The sequence below is a fragment of the Pavona decussata genome, unplaced genomic scaffold (genome assembly GCF_977016875.1).
Source record: "Pavona decussata unplaced genomic scaffold, jaPavDecu1.1 SCAFFOLD_180, whole genome shotgun sequence".
NCBI classification, from domain to species: domain Eukaryota; kingdom Metazoa; phylum Cnidaria; class Anthozoa; order Scleractinia; family Agariciidae; genus Pavona; species Pavona decussata.
Genome location: NW_028145590.1, coordinates 275284 through 299120, shown reverse-complemented (window position 1 = coordinate 299120; position 23837 = coordinate 275284). Strand labels below are relative to the sequence as shown.

Below are 23837 nucleotides of genomic sequence, written 5' to 3'. Positions count from 1 at the left end.
TAGGATTGGAATGTCGATGAGTAGTATATGTGAAAGAAATGTGAAATGTGAATACATGAAAGATGACACAAACATTGTATTTTTTAGGCAATGACATGGGCATAAGAAGACATAACATCACATAATAATTATTCTCTGAAGCAGCATATTTAATAAATTATTGTTCAAAATTCTTAAACGGAAAAGACATAAAACTTATAACAATATAGTTATGTATTTTTTAACTTTCTGTGGACTATTCGTTCAGTTCCTACAAGGCATGTGATTATCTGGTCCACAAGTCTCCTGCAGTTTAACAAACCTTAAAATAGGAGTAAGAATCTTTGCTGACATCAATGTTTACATTTTACTTTATTAGCATATATGAAACACAACGCTTTGAACAAATGAACACAATAAACTAAAAGAACCTGTAACATCTAGTAATCGATCAGGGTTAAAATTTGTGCGAAATATTCTACAACAAATTTACTTTGAAAAACTACTATGAATTCGAAATTTACAAAGGATGTATGGCTAGGTGTAATGAGATGCCAGAAGCCTTTATTTCTTTGTAAAATGTTGACACTTTTAAAGTCCATTTCTCAATTTTTTTTTTTAGTGGGTTCTAAGTTTTCCAAGCTCTTTTAAATTTTATGGAGTACATTTATCTGTAGCTCAGTAGTTTTGTTGTTTATGCTAATGTCAATGCTAATGATGGTGAACATGTAAATGAAGATCCTCATGTTAAGCATCAACGGATTGCCATTAAAGTTATCAATGGTTTCCTCCACTATAATTTATTATTAGCTTTCGGTAGCCTGTCTGCTACAATCAATACAAGAATGATGGACACTTGAATCTTGGACAAGACTGCAGCTAAATTAACAACTCAATTGCCCACTCCCAAAACAATATAGCATTCTTTTAAACATATATTACTTCTGACACTTTCAAACAAACATTGATTTTGACACTTGTAGCATTCGTGCCAACACTCTTTTAATACGTATTTTTTCGTTCTTCATTTATGCATACTATTCGCTATATTCAAATTTATCTATGTTTCACTTTTCACATATCATTCTTATCCATCAAAGGAATCAAACAGGCTGGCGAAAGCTCGTAATCTTTTACAAATCATTTTAACCAGTAACCGCCACTTTATATTTATTAATGGGTAATTTATGCATTTATTACACCCATTTTGAAATCACTGGTGATCCTTGCAATCTCATTGGCTCTCAACAGTGCGATTTATTCCTAAATTGCACCATTTTTTGATCTAAATCGGATCCTTTCTTTAGCCCATCAAAATGGAAATGAAGTAACAAAAATACAGTCTGTAGAATGTAACATTGACAAGAAAACTCTGTGATTTCAAAATACGTGTAATAAAGTGGTAAATATTGAACTTTGTGTCGTGCAATTTTGGTCTGAAATCATGCTTGTGATTTCAAATTGAACTCGCGCTGCGCGCTCATTCAATTTTGAAATCACGCGTATGATTTCAGACCAATTGCACTCCACTCAGTTCAATTACCATTATTAAGTTCAGCACATGAGAGGAGCAGCGTCTGAATCAGCTGCTGCTCCAGTGTCGCGTTCAATGCAGCAGACCCTGTCAAAACTAACAATGATTGCCTTACCAAATTAAAACGGATCTTGTGTCTTATAGGGGGCCTCGATCGATGGTAACGGTCGGTATGTCGGTCAACTGATGGTCGATATCTCGGTCGATGTATCTACCGAGTATCGGTCGATTGTCGGTCGAGTGATAAAAATCTGCGAGTCAGCGAGCCATGCGAGCCAAGGTGTGAGCCATGCGAGCCATGCGAGCCGTGCGAGCCATGCGAGCCATGCGAGCCGTGCGAGCCATGCGAGCCATGCGAGTCACGCGAGTCATGCGAGCCACAGTATAAATGTTAAGAATTTTTATTTGTTGTATTTTAACATTCACATAAGAACAGGAACAAGAGCATCGGAACAAGATGAATAACATCGCAATATTTAATTCTTACAGTGGGACAACGTAAACCATCATATTTCAGTTTTTTGTTACAGTCAACCCAGGCCACGCGTGAACGATATTTTTGAAATTTGAACGGAGCTTTGAAATTTACATGTCAGTTTTGAAAATCGCCAACGAGATTTCAGAGTTCCCGTATAAATTTCCCTAGCTTATTGACGGTGTAAAGCTATGAATTTTTCTTTACACTGCAAAATTGAATATTTCAAGAATAACAATTGTTTCCCAAGTATTTTGAATCTTTTTTTTTTTTTTTCAGTTAATGCGTCTTTTTCGAGAACGATTTCCAGAGAAATGTCCAACATTCCATTCACACGTCGGACATTACAAAGAGAAATTCGAATGTTCATTTCATTATTGGAAATACTGTTCACGCGTGACCTGGGTCAATCTCGTACCCAGAGTCTTCAGGCTTTTTGGTCAGCGGGGCAACGCCGGGAAGACTCTGGGGACATCGAATTTTATTACCGCAGGATTTCTGCGGTAAAACAATGGAAACCGTTACGGAACAGCCAATCAAAAAAATTGAATTTTTTCGATGTCCCCAGAGTCTTCCCGGCGTTGCCCCGCTGACCAAAAAGCCTGAAGACTCTGGGTACGAGATTGGACCTGGGTTGACTGTAATTGACACGTCAGGACTGATTGTCAGCGTCATTCCAATCTTGTAGGGAATGATAAATGAGTGCTCAATTCAATTTGAAAAGAAGCAGCGTAACAGAAGCATTTGCCGTCAGCTGGTGGGTCCAATGCTATCTCGAAACCAGCCTCTGCCACTCAAGTGGCGAGTTTTGAAGAAAGACTTGTCTAAGGGAAAGGACAACCACATGCAGCAGTCAGCCAACCGACAGAGTTATGATAACTCTGATTCTCGACTAAAGACCAAACCTGTTAAAATGGCGCGATTTACTCACCATTCTTGACGCCAACACACGGAGATCGAAGTGCTGTTCTTTTTTTTTTTTTTTTTCTTGAATGAAGTTCCACGTGGATATCAATGAATGACATGTGTCAATAGATACCTATTCGAGTAGCGGTGCAGCCGTACGTTTTTCTCGGATTTTTTTTTCTGAAGTCTTGAACCTTAATAAATTTTTGCGTAATGTTTTTATTTTTTTGCGCATCTTGGGCGATTTTGAATGGGCAAAATTCTCTCCAAAATTATAACAAAAACGAAAAAAAAAAAAACAAAGAAAAAAATTCGTCCAAAATTTTCTCACGCGAATGTAAATAAAACAAATAAAAATTCTTAACATTTGCACTGTGGCTCGCATGACTCGCATGACTCGCGTGACTCGCATGACTCGCATGGCTCGCACGGTGGCTCGCATGGCTCGCTGGCTCGCAGATTTTGCAGACCCTTGTCGGTCGAGTAGCAGGCGAGCGTCGATCGAACATCGGCCGCTATATTGGCGATGTATCGACCGATCATTGGATCACCTTCGGTCGAGAGATCGACCGACAGTCGGTTGCGATAGCATCGGCAGTGTGTCGGCAATACATCGGTGAACCGTCGGTCAAGTATCGGTAAAGTGTCGGTCGATGCATCGGCCGATACTCGGTCGACACAAAATTTTGCTTTGTTCTGAATCGGTTAAACCGGGACACTACTGTGTATTACGCTGGCATGTTTTTGCGCGTTCTATTGACCTAATATGGTAAAATGATGCAATAGTGGAAGAATAAAATGAGATAACGACAGACTATCGACCCGCTATCTGTCGTTATTATATTGGCCATCAACTGATATGACGACCGATATAGCGGTGCGCTATGTACACGAATGTCGATCGAGATAAGGACGAAGTGTCGAAAAAAACATTCATAGAATATTGACCGATATATCGGCCGATACTATCGGCCGGTAAGCGGTGAAATATCGATGAAGTATCGGTGATGTGTTGGTGAAGTGTCCACTGTCGATGTAATGCTATCTATATCGGCCGACAGCCACCTTGGTCGATACGACGACCGCCATAGCGGTACAACATCGACCGAGTCATCCCCAATTATCGACCGAGTAGCGACCGAGGCTCGACCGAGATATCGACCGTGAGTAGACCGACATACCGACCATTACTATCGATCGAGGCCCCCTATAAGACACAAGATCATTAAAACTGCCCTACCAAACTGATTCAGACGCCACTCTTTTGCTGCTCTTAATTTACCAATCAGGTTCAGCACATGAGTGGAGCGGCATGATTGGAACAGGCCCAACCCACCAGTATTATAACAGGGGCTCTCTGATCTCCCATTGAGCCACAAAAGTTTGCTGAGATCCCCAGTGCTCAACTGAGCGTTGATAAAGATTAAAATCATTAAAAGAGAGAATTTAATACTCACAACATGAATACGCCGGGGAAAAGGTTTCTTCGTTTTTACGATGACCAACCCAACAATATGTCAATAGGCTTTCTCCAAGGCAACAAGGGTACTTTTCCTCTCCACGGAACAGCTACATGTAGTACACTTTCTCAAAATCATATGTACATGTATGGGCAGCATGGATAAATAACATCTGCAATTCCCATTTATCATGTCTTCCTTGATAACGTGGCCACGTTCCACGATTCACCGATCGGTCAGTTTGTATGTAGTTTAGAAAATCCTTCGGACTTTTCTTATAATCCATGCAGCTCCATTTCGCTCGGGGGATCTCTGGGGATGTGCTCGAAAGGTAGCATTGCGGCGTTTCGCGGCCTTACAACGTATTAGCCTCTGTTTTCTGTAACCTCCAGAAAGCAGTTAAAAGTTGCAGGTGAAGATTTCGTGACCTCAAAAGAAATACATTTTGTCCTTTGTCCTCAGAAAGGCACCATCTTGAATGCACAAAAGGCACTTGTGCGAGTAACCTCGTCCTGAAAACGACTTTCTTCCTTTGCTGCAAATACAGGAATGGAATGGAATGGAATAGAATGGTGGAATGAAATCACTTGATCATTATTTCTGAAAGAAAAAGTTCCCAGGAAGAATTAGCAATCCTCTTAATACCCCAAAAACCAACTGAGCTACAGGCCAAGTTTCACTAGTCTGTAGGATTACCCCTGACTATCCATATTGCTAATCATTGGTGTAAACCGTTCTAGTATATACCACACAAGTGAATAGTACTTTTCGCGCGCGCTGATTGGCTAGCTCGGAGGTGATTAGCCAAGTACTATTCACCTCCGAGCAGCCTAAGAGAAACAAGATGGCCCCCCTTTTTGCCACGGTCACTAAGGGGGAATTTATTTAGATAAACGAGGCAGCTGTTACAAAAAATACAAAAATGTCAACAAAGTTTAGTTTGACGGCATTAATTGGTAAGTTTTTTAATTTTTACAACCTCATATTCTAAGGTGAAAAATGAAACTAAAATGCTTTGTCCAAGCAAACTGCCGGGCACTATAATTAAAATGAAACATCTAATGTTTTGCAGCATGGTTTCAAAATCAAAACGAATTTCACACAACAATTGAAGAAAATGACACCTTAGCAACTAAGCAAGTGCCTCAAAAAGTTTTAATTGTTCGCCCGAAAGCGAGACGGAACTTTGTACAACAAGAAATCGCTTTCCGCGTGGCGCGCGAGATTTTAAAATTTCCTAGTTTTTGTTGGTATACTGTCAAAAATAAAGGAATTCTGGCCCGCCAGTTATTCAGCTTGTGTGGTATATACTAAAACAATTATTCACCTCAGTGTCGGTGAAAGTGATGGATATTTACCTCGCCGATCCACCGCTATTCACCTCCACTTCGGTTAATAATTGTTAATTATTTGTAGATAGTCAAGTGGAAATATTACATTCAGGCTGAACGGTTGCCTCATGGGTAGACATCTTTGATCTCCTTGGGACACCACTGGCGTTGAGAACGAAAATATATCTGCCACGATTATTGACAATTGGACCGCTCAAGTCTTGGTTCTCTAAAAGAGCACTGAAAATGTTTTTTTTTGTCCAAAGTTGCCAATATAAAGACAACAACAGGTTGCATAGTCTTGTTTTTCCTTTTTTCTTTCTTTTTTTTTTTTCTCCTTTCTTCTGTTCTCTGCGTTTATCTGGACCTTCTCATGCAACAAAGAGAGCTCAAGTTTTCATCGACCGCCTTTTCAAAAAAAGTAGGGTTGATTTATATTTCAACAAAAATGATGCATGAAGTCCAATTTTTCCGTCAAATGAAAATGAATTGAACTCACAGGGAATTAGTCATGTGTCTGTTCTCGCCGTATTTACCAGGCATGCGTTGCGTAATAAACGCTTCCAAAAAAAAAAAAGAAACTCTCCGTAACACGTCTTTATTCTGTTTGCTCCCTGCGAAGGCAAGGCGTGGGCGCTAAACTCTTAGTTTTACCTTGGTATTAAAAAAATAAATAAAAACGCCTAGTTACACGACTCAACAATCCTCACTTGTTTGGAACATTGTGAAAGACTTTATGTACGAAATAAAAAGGTAGAAATGACGGGAAAAACCACAACACAGCTGCACTCTAGGTGTAATTTCACTTGATATGAGAGAGCTTTTAAAAGAGCGGCTGATTGAGAATATCGAGAACTTGCGGTCAAAACTGAAATTTCGGAGTTCCTCATATTTTGTCAGAAGAATCCCTTTGAAGAACTATTTACTAAAATAACAATAAAACTTTCCAAAGATTTTTCATTTTCGAGAATTCCGGCATAATGTGAAATGCCGTGATCGCGTCGCAGCCGGCGTTAAATTTTGGCGAGATTTGGTGCATTTTCAAATCGCTCGGGAAGGAAGACGGCTGAGCATATACACCGTATTCACAAATGGCGGATGCGCGGGAAAAAACTGGCACTAGGTATCAAAACGAGGCGTTTTAGGATAAACAAAAAATAATTTGCCTGCGAGTACAAGCTCACAGAGAGACTATTTAGCTGATAAGCTCTTAAACAGCAAGTTTTTCAGATCGCTGGTTTCATTCCGAACGAGAGAGGTCTAGTGTTTCTTGGTTCGTTTCTTGTAGCAATCCTAAATGCAAAATAGACAATCACGGAAACAAATCGGTTAGAGTTTTTGTTTCCGAAGGATTCAACTTTCGAGCGCAGATGGACAGAGATACTACAGAAGTTTGTTTGGTATGTCTTTCGGAATCCGAAGGTGAGATAGGTCTTGAAGGAAGCAAAATGAACATATAAAAGGATGCATTTCTAACGAGAGTTGCGTGATCAACTTCGTATCGGACGTTCCGAGCGCGAGAGAAACTACAACCATTTGTCTAAACCGCTATAATACCACGAAAAAAAAGACGAAGACAACAACGAAAAGACGTGAAGGATGTGGAGAGAAACGGCTGGACGAATAATTAAAAAAGAAGCAACAGATGAACCAAAACTTGTCTGCTTCGATTCATTTATATTGTAGCCGTACTGTAAACAACAAGCAGAGAATGCAGTTCCCTCAAAATTCATAATTTGTTAAATCAATCAAGTCATCAAAATCCAACTGTTTAAAAATGGAACAAGCTCAGAAGGAACATTTCTTGCCTGAATGAGAAAATTGTATTCCGTGAAACAGGGACTAGAGAACACAGCATTGTGGCTTTTTAACCGACATTTCGGTTGAAATCATTAAAGATTCGCATACTTAATTGGGTAATTTGTCAGAATTAGATTATCGTATTTCGCTTTACACTGGGTTCCTAAACTTGCCATTCCTTATTATGCAGTTACAATATAACACATTTGAGAGTGACATTCTTGAATTTTCTTGCAGGATCGTTTTCTTAAAATTGATACCTTACTTCCAGTAGTTCCTCTTGACTTTGGTAACTGCCACATTTTCAATGACTTGCATGAATCTTGGCCAATTTTGCGATGCATGATATCTTTTTTATTTCGGGGAAAAAGCGCCTAAAATGTACCGAAATATTTAAGTCTTAGCTCACATATTGCTTCCTTAGTTAAACTTTTCTTTCAGTAGCTTCCCTCCACCTCCTTTTGTTTTCGTTTTTTAGGCATTAGAGCTGTTCACAATAGTAGGAGTCGGTTTTTGTAGCTTTTGTGATCGGAACTTCCGAGTAGTAATCACCACGCAACCCTTTTTTGGAACTGCGTCCGTTTGTAGATTCATTTTCTTTCCTTCGAAACCTGTTTTAATTCCCTTTCCAAAAAATACATTGAATAAACCTGTGTGGCTCTTGCTAGAGTGAAGATCTTTCTAACAACTTTTCATATTTTCTGTAGACATTACACTCGAAGGTTTGAAACACAATCTAACTCAGTTTTTTCCTGTGTCTGGTTTGCATTTGAGATTGCTACAAGAAGCCAACCAATAAATAATAACACTAGAACTTGAACTCGTTCGGACTAAGTGATCATAAAAACTCAATTTTTAAAAACTCAGCACTTATCGACCCTCTAGAAGCTTACATTCGCTGGAAATTTTTTTGGTTTATCCTAAAACGCCTCGCTTTGATGCGTAGTGCCAGTCTTTTCCGCGCGTGTCAGCCATTTGTGAATACGGTGTATTACAACGATCTTTTGAAGTTAAGTTAGGCATCCTTCTGAGAATACGGTCTTACGAAAATATTGCTAGAGGCATCACGAGCCAGAGATAACCGGAAGTTGAAAAATGTGCTCTAGCCGGTTGCTAAGGAGTGACGTCATACTTCTGCTCTGAACCCATCATCATACTCAATCATACTACGTTTGCGGACAGAGTTTTCGCAACTAATTTATCGCCGCATGGCTTTTCGTACATTCTCCCGTTGAGACGGCCTGATCATTTTGGGGGTGGGATTTGCCTTTTTTGACATTTTAGGAGGTTAGATTTCATGTAATTCTAGTCAAGATCATTTTCGCGCTCCGTCTTCAAGGACATGGAGGCTTTCGCTGAGGCTTTCGACATTCGTCGACTGCATCTAGCTAGCGACCCGGTAAGACCGTGGTATTTAATGAATTCTCTGGTATGTGGCGGTCAGCCCATTCTCGACCCCAGTGCTTACGCTTCTAACAATCTGAATGACCGCGTAAGCTCTGGGAAACTCTGCGCACGCGTAGCCAACATTTGGCTAACTGGACATCATAGCGCATGCTCGGCTCTTCCAAAACAAAATGGCGGCCTTGAGTTCGCTTTAGCAAAGGATGGTAGAGACTGTGACTTTCAGTTAAAGCCCGAACAAAAGAAAATAATTGATGCTGTAGTTTGTCGTAAGAAAGATGTATTAGGTATTTTACCAACGGGATTTGGAAAGTCCCTTATCTTTCACTTGCTGAGTAATGTCTTCGACTTCATGGAAGCCGGACAACCTCCCGCGAAAGGGAGAAGCACCACAATCGTCATATCGCCACTAAATGCGCTGATGCGCGACCAGATCAGCAAACTTGGCCAAGAAGACAAATGATTTGGTGATTTTGCAAGCTCGGGAAGGCAAACTACAACTCGTTTTTCCTCACCCAGAGTTTGTTATCGAGAATACAACCAAATCCACGCTCAAGACCTCCACATTTGAGAAACACGTACGCTGTATTGTCGTAGATGAGGCGCACTTAGTGGATGACTGGTGGGTGCTTCTCTAAATGTTCTATTGCCCGAAATTGTTGCTATGGGCCATTCCATTTTATATCCGCATCCGCCGCCCCCTATTGAAGTATTAATAATTAATATGCTTTAAGACCGCTTCAGAGGAAATTATCCCCCTTCAGAATCCAGTTTCAAGCAAACATCCCCTCGTATCTCTAAGATACCCCTTTGGAAATGGCTTTGTGTTGGATTCACCCTCTTGGATTCTTGAATGATTTCTCCCCCACTTTGGAAATCAATGGTTTGGGGGTGGGAAGGGGGGGGGGGGGGGGGGGGGGGAGGTGCGGATAAAAATTGGAATGGTCCTATATAATTGGATGAGCTTACAATAATATACGCTGTGTCTAGCTACTGTAGATATGCAGCAGCTAGGAAATGTTAAGCTTACTAGATTCTCCTGACCATTAAAATACAATATAGTTAATAAATAATGGAAGAACATTTTGTCTGAATGATTGATTTTTTTTAAAACCAACAGTAAGTGTTGTGTTAAATGATGATACATTTTTTCAGCTGGGAGACCATCCCTTCCAGCTGCATGGCCTTCTTCTTGGACTATCCCTCTTAGTCTATGGTATTGGGGACACCAAAGTGACAGACCCTTCTAATCTCATGTTGCATATTGTTTTTATTTTATTATCCGTGGAAGAAACAATTTTGCCCAGCTTTTGGAAAGCTGCTCTAACATTCGAAGGGCAATTCATTTGGGTGTCCCCTACACAATGGAAGAGTACTTCCAAGAGGCAGGCCGAGCTAGTTGGGATGGCCTGCCTTCTGAGGCAATTGTTTATTTCAATTGTTACGATGTCAGTAAGGCAAAGCGTGGCCTTCAGGATACGATGATAAAGTTTGTGAAATCAACAACTGAATGTAAACGGGAAATTATTCTTCAGCACTTTGGGCATTCTGCCCCCAAAAGAAGTGACGGTGGCCACAGTTGCTGTGACCATCACAGAAACATTTGTACATGTCAACTGTGTAAAAGTAAAATCAAACCGGTAAGTGAAGATGTTCTTCCCAGCACAGCACCTGCTGCCAGCACAGTCATTGTCTCTAAAGAACAAGCTGACCTGTTTCGTCAAAAGCTTCTGCAATCTCGAAACACCCTTCGCAGTTCACGATGTTGTGTAGGAATTGTAAGTATATCAACTGGCTTTAGTTTGGAACTTGTTGATATGGCAGTAAACAACATTGAACACCTTGATTCAGTTGAAAGCATTTTATCCTTGCCACCTGTTTTCAGTGAATACAATGCTAAAGTTATTTTTGACATTCTGCAAAATGTCCTGGGTAAGGTGGACGTACACATGGAATAACAAGTGGAGTTTAGTAACTTAATATGGAGTCTGAAGGGCTGGATATAACAGCCACAAGCTGCCCAGGTAGAAATCACTCATCCATACATGTAGAAGAATAATTATTTTATTTCCCCAGCATCAAACACTGTGTTACATGTACATGTATCTTATCTGTTTCCCCTAATTTAATATGACACTCTTAATACAGTACTGCAGAGTTCAAAAAGTAGTTGTGGTTGTGTTTTTCCATCATTTGTTTCTTCAGTTACTAAGTAATTTTCAGCGAGAGAACGAAAATCTTTTCGCCTTTTAAACACTCTGGGGCCGAAATATTCTTCAAATAATCTGTGGTACAGCAATCGCTTTTGGCAGAGAAATGATCAATAAATTATTGTTACCAAAGAATGAAATGACCACAACAAAATAAACTTACAAGTGGCAAGGCGTGCGATCATGGGTAAATGCAGTGGTCATATTACAAACTCAAAAATTAGGCTAATCAGATCATGAATTGGCAAAAACTAATTTTCCTCAGATTGACTGAACACATTTTTTGAAAAGGTATCAGTATCATTTACAATGACATGTTTGGGGCATTGGAATGTAGGTAAACAAATTAATTGAAAACTTTATTAACCTGTCGAGTAAAATCTAGCAGTGCAGATTTCCGCACTGCTAATAGGGGACACCTAACTTTCTAAAATACAATCTAAAATGTAAAAAAACTAATCTAAAATACAACTTTCTATGCCTTCTACACTGACCATGACCACTTATTATAAAGCATTATAAAACAGGTCTCTACTTATCTATGGAAGATATATATCTGTTCTGGTTACAAATCTAGGACTGTTTTAAAAATCTCTACATAATTATTTGCAATCTTTGCACATATATACAACTGTGAAAGGTGTATTTGAATGTGCCTTGTAAAAGAAAAAAAACCAAGTCTTTCTTTGTATCAATTTACATGGCATTTAGAGGTAGTGCTGTCTTTCAAACCATTTGTCCCCTTTAGGGCTAGAGAAATCTGATATTTTTTGTTGAGACGATATAGAAACATAGCTAATAATATTATAATAATAATATTATTACTTCAGAGAAAAAAGGCTTCAGAGATGGCCTTCTGTGAGACATCTTTTTCTACACCAAATGTCACAAACAACTAAAATCTCTTTTGGAAAGGCACAGCCCTTGAAGTTTAACAACAAATTTAGTTTAGAAATATGCTAAACTGACAAATCATGGTAGTGACTCAGGTGCCCTCTTACTATATTTAAGTTGTCTAATAAATCAAATTATGCATCTCTTTATACCGCAGCATTTTTGTAAACTCCATATAGAAATTTATTAAAATTATTAAGAAGATAATTTAAACGTAATTCCATGTTATTGTCTGTCCAACAAACTTATAAGGGCCACTACAATGGTAAGGATTTCCATTAAAATAAAAACACAGGGGAGTTTGTGGGAGGATGACACACAAGAATGCTGGAACCTAGGAACCTGAGGTTTGGCGTTGGGTTTATGTTTAACACAACTTCAAATTATATGCCAAATGGCAACACCAGTACTTGCAACCAAAATTAGATGAATGTTAATTTGTTTATTTTTAAATGAATCGGACTTCTGATATTGAGTGCAAGCCATAAAAACCTTCCTCACTTGGGCTTTTGATGAGAAAATCAAAGTGTTGATGGTTTGAGGCTAGGTCTGTCCCTGAAGTGCTGAAAATTCACTACAGCATTGACTCTCTACCCACGTGTATTGTTAGGAACTGGCAAAAAAAATGTACAACTGCAATGGACTCACTGTTGAGAAATTTTCTGGTGAAATTTTGTTGGTAGAAGGTCACCTTTGAGGATTTATAAAAAAAAGCCACTACCTTGGTGTTCTTGGATTTATGGTTGAACAATTAATTTCTCTTAAACAAATTGCATTCAAATGATGAGATTACAAAAACATTTTCATTGAATGTTATTAGACTTATAATATTCATTTTCATATTTATAAGAAGAAATAGGCATACACAAAAGATTTTGATGTGTTTGTGTTCTGTATCGAGTTTTGTAATCTCAAGTTTAAGAGCTAACCCATTCCCAGTGCTGGTATCCCTGAGCAAAAAAGATTTGGTTCCCACTTTGCAAAGATGACCGCAGTCTGCTTAAAACTTCCAACATGATGAATAATAAAGTTTGGGGGTTATGTCTACTAGGCTAGTGGATTAGTTTGGACATTTTGCCCCATGCATTCAAATTCTCTTTCACCAATACACTTGGTAACACCCCACCCCCCTCCCCCCCCCCCCCCCCCCCACACACACACACACACACCTCCAGGTATGTTTGGAATGAAACTATAAAATATCCTTGGGCTCATAAATTGGTGTGTCCTTGTTGTTTTCACAAGAAGTCTGAGTGGCCTCTTGTAACCTTCTCACTTCTTTGAATTTTTCACCTGAAAAATAACGGTTTTAAAATAAAAGATCTAGTGAGAGTTGCTGTGGTTGAGGGGAATTTTTTAAAGGCCCATGTTTCACCTTTTTCCTTTTATAAACACATGAAAACATTATACAATTTTTATATCAAACTAAGCAAAAGGGCAGGACCTTGACTTGTAAATCATAAGTTGCATGGAACTAAGTAACTTACTTTCCAGTATTGGTTCTGAACATTACAACGTATTAATGAAATAAGGTAAAGGGCTTGTAGAATTTACAAAAAAACCAAAAAAACGGCTTTATTGGATGCAAGGGTACTGAATTAGAAACCTATCTACCTTGGATGAGCCAGCAATCAAACGATTTCTGCGTGTATCCCTCTTAAAACAAAGCCTAAATTAAAATTGCTTAGAAACTCGATGAAATACTGCCGGTCACTTTTAGAAAATCATTCTTACTTAAACAATCTCAAACTGATCTGAAATGATTTAAAGGTGCGTTCATACAGCTTAATTAAAAGAATTGAAGTTACCTTTCCTCCACGATTGATAGAGCCACGGCTGAATTTTCTCAGTCCTTTATAGATACGGTCAATCACCATTTACTTCTGTTGCAATATTTACGACAAAAAAAATCCTCCAGCCCAGTATGTATGCTTGTGCTCGCAATACATCGAGGCAGATGTCGCGGAAGAAAGACTCGATCGCTCCCAAAAGCGGACAATTCTGCACTAAAAGTATCCTCGCGCTTAAAAAAAATCCTTGCCTTTATTTCCGCCATCGTGATTAAAGAATACGCATGAAAAAGAAATCCTTATTTCGGCCGCCATCGCCGCCATGTTTGTTTATAATGTTTTCGTTGGCGCGCCCGTCATCGGAACCTGGGCTCTAGGAAAGGGATTAACCAATCAGTCAAAAGTCTCCTTTGTTTCAATTGTTTCAGCCGTAAACCAATCAGGAGCGGTATAGGTCCCAGGGTTCCCCAGAGCTCTTCCTCCCTGCTGGTCATGCGCAGAAGAGGTCTGGGGTCGAGAATGGCGGTCAGCCGACCAAATTTATGGCCAGGTGCCCTTTGGTAGCGAGTTTTCCAACAGAATTCGCCTCTGTGAAGATCTCCGATATCCAAAATGGCGGGGACTTGGATCAGAGAGCTTTCAGAGGAGAAGTCGTTCCCGTTGCCTCGTTATTCGGCATTTTGTGCGCAGTTCTGAGGAAAACTGTGAAACCGAGTGAACGTGTTAGCTACGCTTCGTTGAAGCCGTGAACGCTATCGAGATCGGAACAGAAACGTGAGCCAGTAGTGGTTGAACCAGAACCACCCATGCAACGAAACGAAATTAAGGTGATTCCATCCAAAGAACGTTTGTAATGAGAATATTTTGAAAATCTTTACAGATGTTAAGTACATCTAGTACATCAGAAAAATAAAATAAAAAGAGGGGGTCACCGTGCTTGTTTTCACCCTAGAGGGCTGTAGTATCTCACTATTTTCTAAGCATGTGACCTCATTATTAAAAGAGCTAGTCTTCAGCGAAAAGTGCCCACTACTTCCAGAAAGTTAGTACTGACAATGAAATACTAGCATTTTTCTTATAACAGTACTGTAACTTTGTAGTAAAACGCCATAAAGTGGCTAAATAAATTAATCCCATGGCATAATAGGGGACATTTGAGCGGTTGTACGCTTCCCGCGAAACGTCCAAAATTGATCTTAGTAGTGACTCCGCAATAATTTTTCGAAATTGAATAATGAAAAATTATTGAAACTGGCATATAACTTAGAGAGTCGTATTTTCTTTAATTTCGTTGAATAAAAAATGGGGGTCACCGTGCTCGTTTAGAACAAAAGGACCATTAATTTTCCTGCCGAGCTTAACCTCAAGGAAATCCCGCAATGTTGTGCGTGCGCGCGCTCGTGCGCGCGCTAAATGACGCGAAAAATTATGCGCAGCAAGGATGCGCAATGCAATTCAATGGAATCACCTTAAGCTTGAGCTTAATATTGGTAACGTCGTTGAGGAAAATATCAAGCTTAAAGCCAGTCTGGACGAAGCAGTCGAGCAGTTGAAAACCCTTCGAGACGAAGCGCAAACCGACTGCTCACCGCCCTCAACGAGTGCAAAGGCAAAATCAGAGGAATTTCCGGACGACGTAGTGTGGACCTTGATCAGCGATGTTCGCGAAAAGTACCAGCTGCCGCTTGCATCAGCAATCGCTGGTCAGGTCCACAATCCCGAAGTGGCTAAAATGTTAAGCGACTTAGCGGAAAAATTGGTCGAAAAAAGTGGTCCAAAGCAAGCATTTGAGGTTATGCTTGGGGACAGTGCTCCTGATTTTTTCCAGTCACTTCGTGTCCCTGACTGGACCTTACTGTATTTTAAACTGCAGTCCAGAATCCCGGACCAAGGTTGGCAAACGCTATTGAGCCTGACTAGGCTGGGCCGAACTGGGGTAAGTGATTACCTTTATCTTTTTATTGTGCTAGAATAGGTATAATATATATTCTTGCTTTGTAAAACGTATTTTACTTTTTTTTCCTTAAAGAGAAACTGAGGGAGGGGTTCACAGGGTTGAGTCTTGACACTCATTATAATGATCTGTTGATTTTAAGAATTAGTGACTGGTCCAATGAGTCTTTTCTGTCCCATCCCTTAGGGATGAAAGAAGGAAAATAATTTCATGATCTGCATATTCCGCAGGGTTTCAATCAAGGGTACTGTAATTAATTATTGTGGGGTTTAAACTGTCTTATAAAAGGAGCCAGGATAAAGTAAAACCGTTAATTTTAAAATTAAATAAAATTTTTGCTTGTAAGTTATTCTTTGTAATTGTACGATTTGCCTATGAAAGCTTATGGTGGAAATTAGCAACATTAATGGGCTAGTTGCACTGTACCCCACAGTGAAGATAAATCAACAATAGCCTCCATTTCACGCGAAAATATGCTCAGATATTTGTCCGCAGACATTATCTGTTCTGAGAAGTGAACAGTTTTCCCGAGAGTGAAGCTCGAGGAAAACTGTGAGCTTCGAGGAGCAGATAATGTCCAAGGACAAATATCTAAGCATATTTTTAAAGCCAATTGGAGGCTATTCTCGGTTTTCACGTGACGTCACCAAATTCTATAATTCAAAACTGGGAGGCCTGCAAAATTTTTACCTTCATTCAAGGAAAGATTACCTAAAAATATGTCTGTTCACAATTTCTTAGCTCGATGTCGTGCTTCCTTTTGAAAATAGAACAGTTTCAATTTCCGAGTTTCTATCGTGCGTGACATAAGGAGGACGGCCGTGACAGACCTTTTCCGTATCTTAAAAATGACTCTTCGGGTGATTTTCAGCATTCTAAACAATTCAAGTTTGAGGAGAAATATTGATCTAAACATTGGAAAATTCACAAGGGCAAGCAAACCTCTTTTCTGGCAAAAGTGAACTCCAGATGTTTTTTCGTATTTCCGGCCGCCATGTTTGTGCCCCTCAGAGGGACACAAACATGGCGCCTCCATACTAAGCTCTATAAATTTATGTGGAACATTTTGTCAAATAACTCGAGTACGGAATGCCGCACAGACCTGACACTTGGACAGATGCCTTATTTATTTATCCTCTATACCATGTCAATTTCTTGACTTCATTCATGTAATAGTTTCGATTTTTTTTTTCAATGGCGTGACAGTGAAAACCGAGAATTGTGGTTACATGTATTATCCTTCAAATATTTTTCGCAACATGAAGCAACGAGCTTGAGTATTTGAACATTTCGTTTAAGAACAGTTTACCGTTAAAAACCTTAAGAGCGTATTTTGTTTTCTGATACTGCTGTATTGACCAGCAGGTTTATCTCCCTTTCCGTCACAAAAGCAAACCGTTCCCCCATCTTGACATTAATTGTGATTGTAAACAAAACGTGCCTTGAAGTTTTTGAAATTGGGGAATATCACTTGGGGAATATCATCGGATATTTCCCAGTTTTAGCTGGGGTATATTTGGTCACATGAGGCGTTTAGACCAATCGCGGGCGAGCGGAAATATTTAAATCAATCAATCAATAAACTTTATTTACCCTTGAATTTACAGTGTAGCACTGAAGTGCTAATATCTTTAATGGATTATAATTTCTGTTATACGCCCATGGCAGCAGCTGCTACTGATTTGACTGGCTGGAGTCTGAAGCCAGTCAAGTGAGACCTTACAGTATGTGTTCTGCTCAGTACATGGGCTTGACTTCAGCCACCTTAATCTTGTGTACATGCAGAGGAGAATAGTTATTAATTGGTGCAAAATGAGAAGAAGCATGAATATTCAGTATGTGCAATTGTCAACTGAAACATGTGCCTCCCTTTTGGAGATTTTAGGTGAAATCAGTGCAGCTCAAACTAATTAATAAGAGCATTTTATTATAAAAAGAATGTCGTGCATAAAGCGAATTGCGTTATTACATTACAAAAGAATAAATACAGTATAGTAAAATTACAGCTTGTCAACTTAATCGGGACTGGGCATTACATTTAAAATTATTTTAAATTTACATTTTCAGATTTTCAAATTACTCCGAATTTACAGCCTACAGTACAATAATTGTAGGCTGTAAATTTCGATTTTTGTTTTCGATATTTAAAAATTATTCGACATGATAAAAAGTTCACCACAAAAAATCAATAATTTTGGAATTCTTTCTGGTATTGTTATTGATTTCACAATTAATGTTTAGTTTGGTTATTTATTAAGATTACAACACTGATGTCCCAATCCTGCTAAACAAAAATCAAATCAAGGCTGTGAGGAAAATGGTTTTTGGGATAGTAAGAAATGCAATGGGCATCAGACCCCTGCCAGAAGGTGCTCCTCGTGGCTTTCAAGTCAGCCTGTCTGCTGCTGTTGCCTGGGCTGCGAGGGAGACAAGGTTACATCAACCCCACCAAAACACCCTGGAAGTCAACCTTAAACTTGACGGAAGACTTTTCTTTGGTAGGTGTGAAGTTTTCTTGTTGCAGGGATTTAAATGTTATTTAAAATTTTCTCAGTTATCTCTTATGGTATTATGCTTATGTCCTTTTTCTAGTAATTTGCATGGAATGGGTACTTCTTGTGCAAAAGAAGGGTTTCTCTAAACTTTCATTTTACACACCATTCTTGCAAAAATGTAAGGGCTTTGCAGGGTTTTCAAAATGAAAAAAAGTACCAGGAGGAAATGTGAAAGTAGCCGGAGGACAATTGCACCGCATTAGCGGTGCCGTGCGGCGAAAGCTGCACGGGGGAAGGGTGTGGGAAGGGGAAACCCCCTCCTGCTGGGGGGGTCACAGCAAATAGTTAAATTTTGCATACCCAGAGATGCATTCTCAATCTGGTGCATTTTCAGGGCAAAAAAGTGTTTGTTTGGAGGTCATTGTAAACTGAATTATAAACAAGAGTTTTCTTCAAAATATCACTCAGATATAACAATTATTATAACAATTGGAATTAAAATCTGGGCAAAAATATCCACGTCCGTAATCAGCTACGTTATTGACATAAATTCATACTTTGGAGACAAAAAGTACCCGGCACAAACGCTAAAAGTAGCTGGTGACTTGTGTCGGGCGTCGGGTGCTATTGAAAACCCTGGCTTTGAGCATTTTAAGGTAGTAATAACTTAAATCCCAATGCATTAGTAATGTATTCACATGCTGTTCCCCACCACAGGCAGGCAACAAGTCATGATTGGCATTGTACCAGTGAATGTTCACCATGCATCTAGTGAAAGCTGCAAAAGTGTCTATCCAATTGCAATTGCCAATTGCAAAGAAAACAGGTGAGAGTAATATGAACTGATGATAGTTTCCTGTTTAAAGGGCATGCCATTCACAGTTGATCCAAGATGAAAATTATTATTTCGAGTCGCATATGTCAATTTAGGTAATTGTTATATATCCTTTTGGTTCACCCAGATAGAAGTCCTGGCATTGATATGTGCCTGAGCGCTTCTGGGATATGCAACATGAAAATTATTATTTCGAGTCGCACATGTCAATGTAGGTAATTGTTGTATATCCTTTTTGGTTCACCCAGGTAGAAGTCCTGGCATTGATATGTGCCTGAGCGCTTCTGGGATATGCAACATGAAAATTATTATTTCGAGTCGCACATGTCAATGTAGGTAATTGTTGTATATCCTTTTGGTTCACCCAGATAGAAGTCCTGGCATTGATATGTGCCTGAGCGCTTCTGGGATATGCAACATGAAAATTATTATTTCGAGTCGCACATGTCAATGTAGGTAATTGTTGTATATCCTTTTGGTTCACCCAGATAGAAGTCCTGGCATTGATATGTGCCTGAGCGCTTCTGGGATATGCAACATGAAAATTATTATTTCGAGTCGCACATGTCAATGTAGGTAATTGTTGTATATCCTTTTGGTTCACCCAGATAGAAGTCCTGGCATTGATATGTGCCTGAGCGCTTCTGGGATATGCAACATGAAAATTATTATTTCGAGTCGCACATGTCAATGTAGGTAATTGTTGTATATCCTTTTGGTTCACCCAGATAGAAGTCCTGGCATTGATATGTGCCTGAGCGCTTCTGGGATATGCAACATGAAAATTATTATTTCGAGTCGCACATGTCAATGTAGGTAATTGTTGTATATCCTTTTGGTTCACCCAGATAGAAGTCCTGGCATTGATATGTGCCTGAGTGCTTCTGGGATATGCAACATGAAAATTATTATTTCGAGTCGCACATGTCAATGTAGGTAATTGTTGTATATCCTTTTTGGTTCACCCAGATAGAAGTCCTGGCATTGATATGTGCCTGAGTGCTTCTGGGATATGCAACATGAAAATTATTATTTCAAGTCGCACATGTCAATGTAGGTAAGTGTTGTATATCCTTTTGGTTCACCCAGATAGAAGTCCTGGCATTGATATGTGCCTGAGTGTTTCTGGGATATGCAACATGAAAATTATTATTTCGAGTCGCACATGTCAATGTAGGTAATTGTTCTATATCCTTTTTGGTTCACCCAGGTAGAAGTCCTGGCATTGATATGTGCCTGAGTGCTTCTGGGATATGCAACATGAAAATTATTATTTCGAGTCGCACATGTCAATGTAGGTAATTGTTGTATATCCTTTTGGTTCACCCAGATAGAAGTCCTGGCATTGATATGTGCCTGAGCGCTTCTGGGATATGCAACATGAAAATTATTATTTCGAGTCGCACATGTCAATGTAGGTAATTGTTGTATATCCTTTTGGTTCACCCAGATAGAAGTCCTGGCATTGATATGTGCCTGAGCGCTTCTGGGATATGCAACATGAAAATTATTATTTCGAGTCGCACATGTCAATGTAGGTAATTGTTGTATATCCTTTTTGGTTCACCCAGATAGAAGTCCTGGCATTGATATGTGCCTGAGTGCTTCCGGGATATGCAACATGAAAATTATTATTTCGAGTCGCACATGTCAATGTAGGTAATTGTTGTATATCCTTTTGGTTCACCCAGATAGAAGTCCTGGCATTGATATGTGCCTGAGTGCTTCTGGGATATGCAACATGAAAATTATTATTTCGAGTCGCACATGTCAATGTAGGTAATTGTTGTATATCCTTTTTGGTTCACCCAGGTAGAAGTCCTGGCATTGATATGTGCCTGAGTGCTTCTGGGATATGCAACATGAAAATTATTATTTCGAGTCGCACATGTCAATGTAGGTAATTGTTGTATATCCTTTTTGGTTCACCCAGGTAGAAGTCCTGGCATTGATATGTGCCTGAGTGCTTCTGGAATATGCAACATGAAAATTATTATTTCGAGTCGCACATGTCAATGTAGGTAATTGTTGTATATCCTTTTTGGTTCACCCAGGTAGAAGTCCTGGCATTGATATGTGCCTGAGTGCTTCTGGGATATGCAACATGAAAATTATTATTTCGAGTCGCACATGTCAATGTAGGTAATTGTTGTATATCCTTTTTGGTTCACCCAGGTAGAAGTCCTGGCATTGATATGTGCCTGAGCGCTTCTGGGATATGCCACATGAAAATTATTATTTCGAGTCGCGCATGTCAATGTAGGTAATTGTTGTATATCCTTTTTGGTTCACCCAGGTAGAAGTCCTGGCATTGATATGTGCCTGAGCGCTTCTGGGATATGCAACATGAGAATTATTATTTCGAGTCGCACATGTCAATGTAGGTAATTGTTGTATATCCTTTTTGGTTCACCCAGGTAGAAGTCCTGGCATTGATATGTGCCTGAGCGCTTCTGGGATATGCAAAATGAAAATTATTATTTCGAGTCGCACATGTGAATGTAGGTAATTGTTGTATATCCTTTTTGGTTCACCCAGGTAGAAGTCCTGGCATTGATATGTGCCTGAGCGCTTCTGGGATATGCAAAATGAAAATTATTATTTCGAGTCGCACATGTGAATGTAGGTAATTGTTGTATATCCTTTTTGGTTCACCCAGGTAGAAGTCCTGGCATTGATATGTGCCTGAGTGCTTCTGGGATATGCAACATGAAAATTATTATTTCGAGTCGCACATGTCAATGTAGGTAATTGTTGTATATCCTTTTTGGTTCACCCAGGTAGAAGTCCTGGCATTGATATGTGCCTGAGTGCTTCTGGGATATGCAATGTTAACGAGTTTTTGAGAAAGATGATAATCTAGGCCAGGGTTGTATATCCCATCTGGTTCACCCAGGTAGAAGTCCTGGCATTTATGCTTACCTGAGTGCTTCTGGGATATGAAACGTGATTAAATTGACCCTGCAGATATTGAGAATGAGAGATTAAGTAAGTGTGACCTTTTTCTAGTTCACCAAGCTAAGGTCTATGTAAACTGGTTGCAGGGTAGTGAACTTGATCAGAATCAATAATTATTGTTATTGTTCTATGGCTTGTGGAAATCTAGGCTATTACTGTATACCCCATTTGGTTCAGCCGAGTAGATGCAATGGCCTTGATGTGTGCTTTCCGGGTATGCAACATTTACAGTGTTTTGAGATGTCTTTGAAAGTCTCCCATAAAATTAATGTTGTATATTCTTTCTGGTTCACCCAAATAGGACTTTCTGGCATTGTCTATGTCTTGTCAAATTTTGTCTCTGTTTTGAATAATAAGGCAGCAGTTCAACTGTGTTTCTAAGTAGTTTAAATGTTGAGACAGGTGTTGAGCATTATCTTTAAACTATGAAGCAACGTATTGCATGAGAATTATGTATTATTCAGGAGTGTCACAAGAAATGTCGGAAATAGAAATTCCTTGTTCTCCTATCAAGAATCGAAGCCGGCTTAGATTTTCCGATTACTAGTTCGGATGCTCTACCACTGAGCTACAGGAGACTCGTGGGAGCTAAGGCCATTAAACTAGGTTTATTAGACAAACGTCCTGCCTACTGCTTAGATTTGAATGTCAATGTGGCATATGTGCAATGGAATAGATGTGACGGAGTATTTAAAGCCCGGTCAATGAATGAGAATGAGGGCTGTTGTCGTCATTACCGTGTGTAGTTCCAGCTTCATAAATGCTCTGTCACTGAACTATCAAGCAACTCTCTGCTATTGTCTCCTTTATTGTGTGACGTCCCAGTCTCACAAACCGTTTGTCAAGAAGTGTGTAGTATCCTGGCAACAATGAGTTGGGGTGGTCACCCAATGATACCCCCTGAAAAGACTGAAGTCGACTTAAGGTTGTGATTTGTCTGGGAAAAAAAGGCGAGCTGGGGTAACCAACCCTCGGGGAGTCCGCCACAAATCACACCGGCGGTTAGACTTCAGTCTCAGGATAATACCCTTGCACTATCAAGTAAGCAAGGGGGGGACCAGGGAACCTGAGAATATCACAATCGTTGACTTTCTATATTTTAAAAGTGAACGTTAAGCTATTTAAAAGACTAACCGATATATAAATTTCCAACAAATAACATCTACATTACTACCAGTAAGGGGAATATTCATTTCGAACGGTAAACTTAATTCGTACTGGATTATATCCCTACGAGTCACAGAGGCGTATTATCCAAGAACGTTATCCAGAAATAGATTCCTTCGAACTTGGTGAACAGAAAGAGATACTCATCCAAAGAGGGCGGAAGGGTCGTTTCAAAGACGTTTCGCGAAGAAAAAAGATGCGATTGCCCGAAACGCGATATTAAAGTGAACTTAGAAAACGTTCAAATTCGCCGCCTTTTTTGTTCACCACTTGACAAAGTCTTCTCTCGATTGTTCTCGGATGGCTTAGATAAGCAACACGTGACTCCAGTTTCGTCTCAGCAGGCAATTGTCGACTTTTTGTGTTAGACAAGCTCTCTTTAGCCGATGACATTGCAAATAAAACACAAAGACCGACAACAAGATACGAACACTCACTATTTTCCCTCACACTTCGTTTGCAACACTTTAGCTTTGGTTCCTGAATAGGGAGCCCGACAGACGTCATATGACGTAGGGACATCGGCATGGATAGACAGTAAAAATACAGGGTGTCGAAAATAGCCTTAGCTGTAAATCGAAACATTTTTCGCGGAAATGGATGCTGTGTAGATGCAGGTGAATAAAATAATTTATAATTCCTCGC

General features: G+C 39.5%; 2 protein-coding genes and 2 long non-coding RNA genes across 6 annotated transcripts in view; 2 read left to right on the top strand and 2 right to left on the bottom strand.

Annotated features, from left to right (window-relative positions):
- LOC146463086 (uncharacterized) overlaps positions 1–23837 on the bottom strand; it is a 340798-nt gene that overhangs the window by 159038 nt on the left and 157923 nt on the right. The gene's annotated exons all lie outside the window — the stretch shown is intronic.
- The window catches only part of LOC146463094 (uncharacterized), a 217952-nt gene that overhangs the window by 146766 nt on the left and 47349 nt on the right, over positions 1–23837 (top strand). The window lies entirely within an intron of this gene.
- LOC146463096 (uncharacterized) lies at positions 11899–14256 on the bottom strand. Its single transcript, XR_014856993.1, has 3 exons — positions 13802–14256; positions 13157–13286; positions 11899–13123 (listed from the first exon to the last, which is right to left on the bottom strand). It is a non-coding gene; the product is annotated as an uncharacterized LOC146463096 (long non-coding RNA).
- LOC146463095 (uncharacterized) lies at positions 14315–21976 on the top strand. The gene is made up of 5 exons (XM_085084859.1): positions 14315–14610; positions 15258–15719; positions 17996–18235; positions 18950–19058; positions 21848–21976. The coding sequence occupies exons 3-5, from the start codon at positions 18055–18057 to the stop codon at positions 21849–21851; spliced, it is 294 nt and encodes a 97-aa protein (XP_084940985.1). The 5' UTR covers positions 14315–14610; positions 15258–15719; positions 17996–18054; the 3' UTR covers positions 21852–21976.

Bases quoted from the DNA above. Each gene is read 5' to 3' on its own strand.
- LOC146463095 (XM_085084859.1), top strand. From the start codon at position 18,055: ATGGTTTTTGGGATAGTAAGAAATGCAATGGGCATCAGACCCCTGCCA. The intron at 18,236-18,949 runs GTAGGTGTGAAG...TCCCCACCACAG, and splicing joins TGACGGAAGACTTTTCTTTG to GCAGGCAACAAGTCATGATT.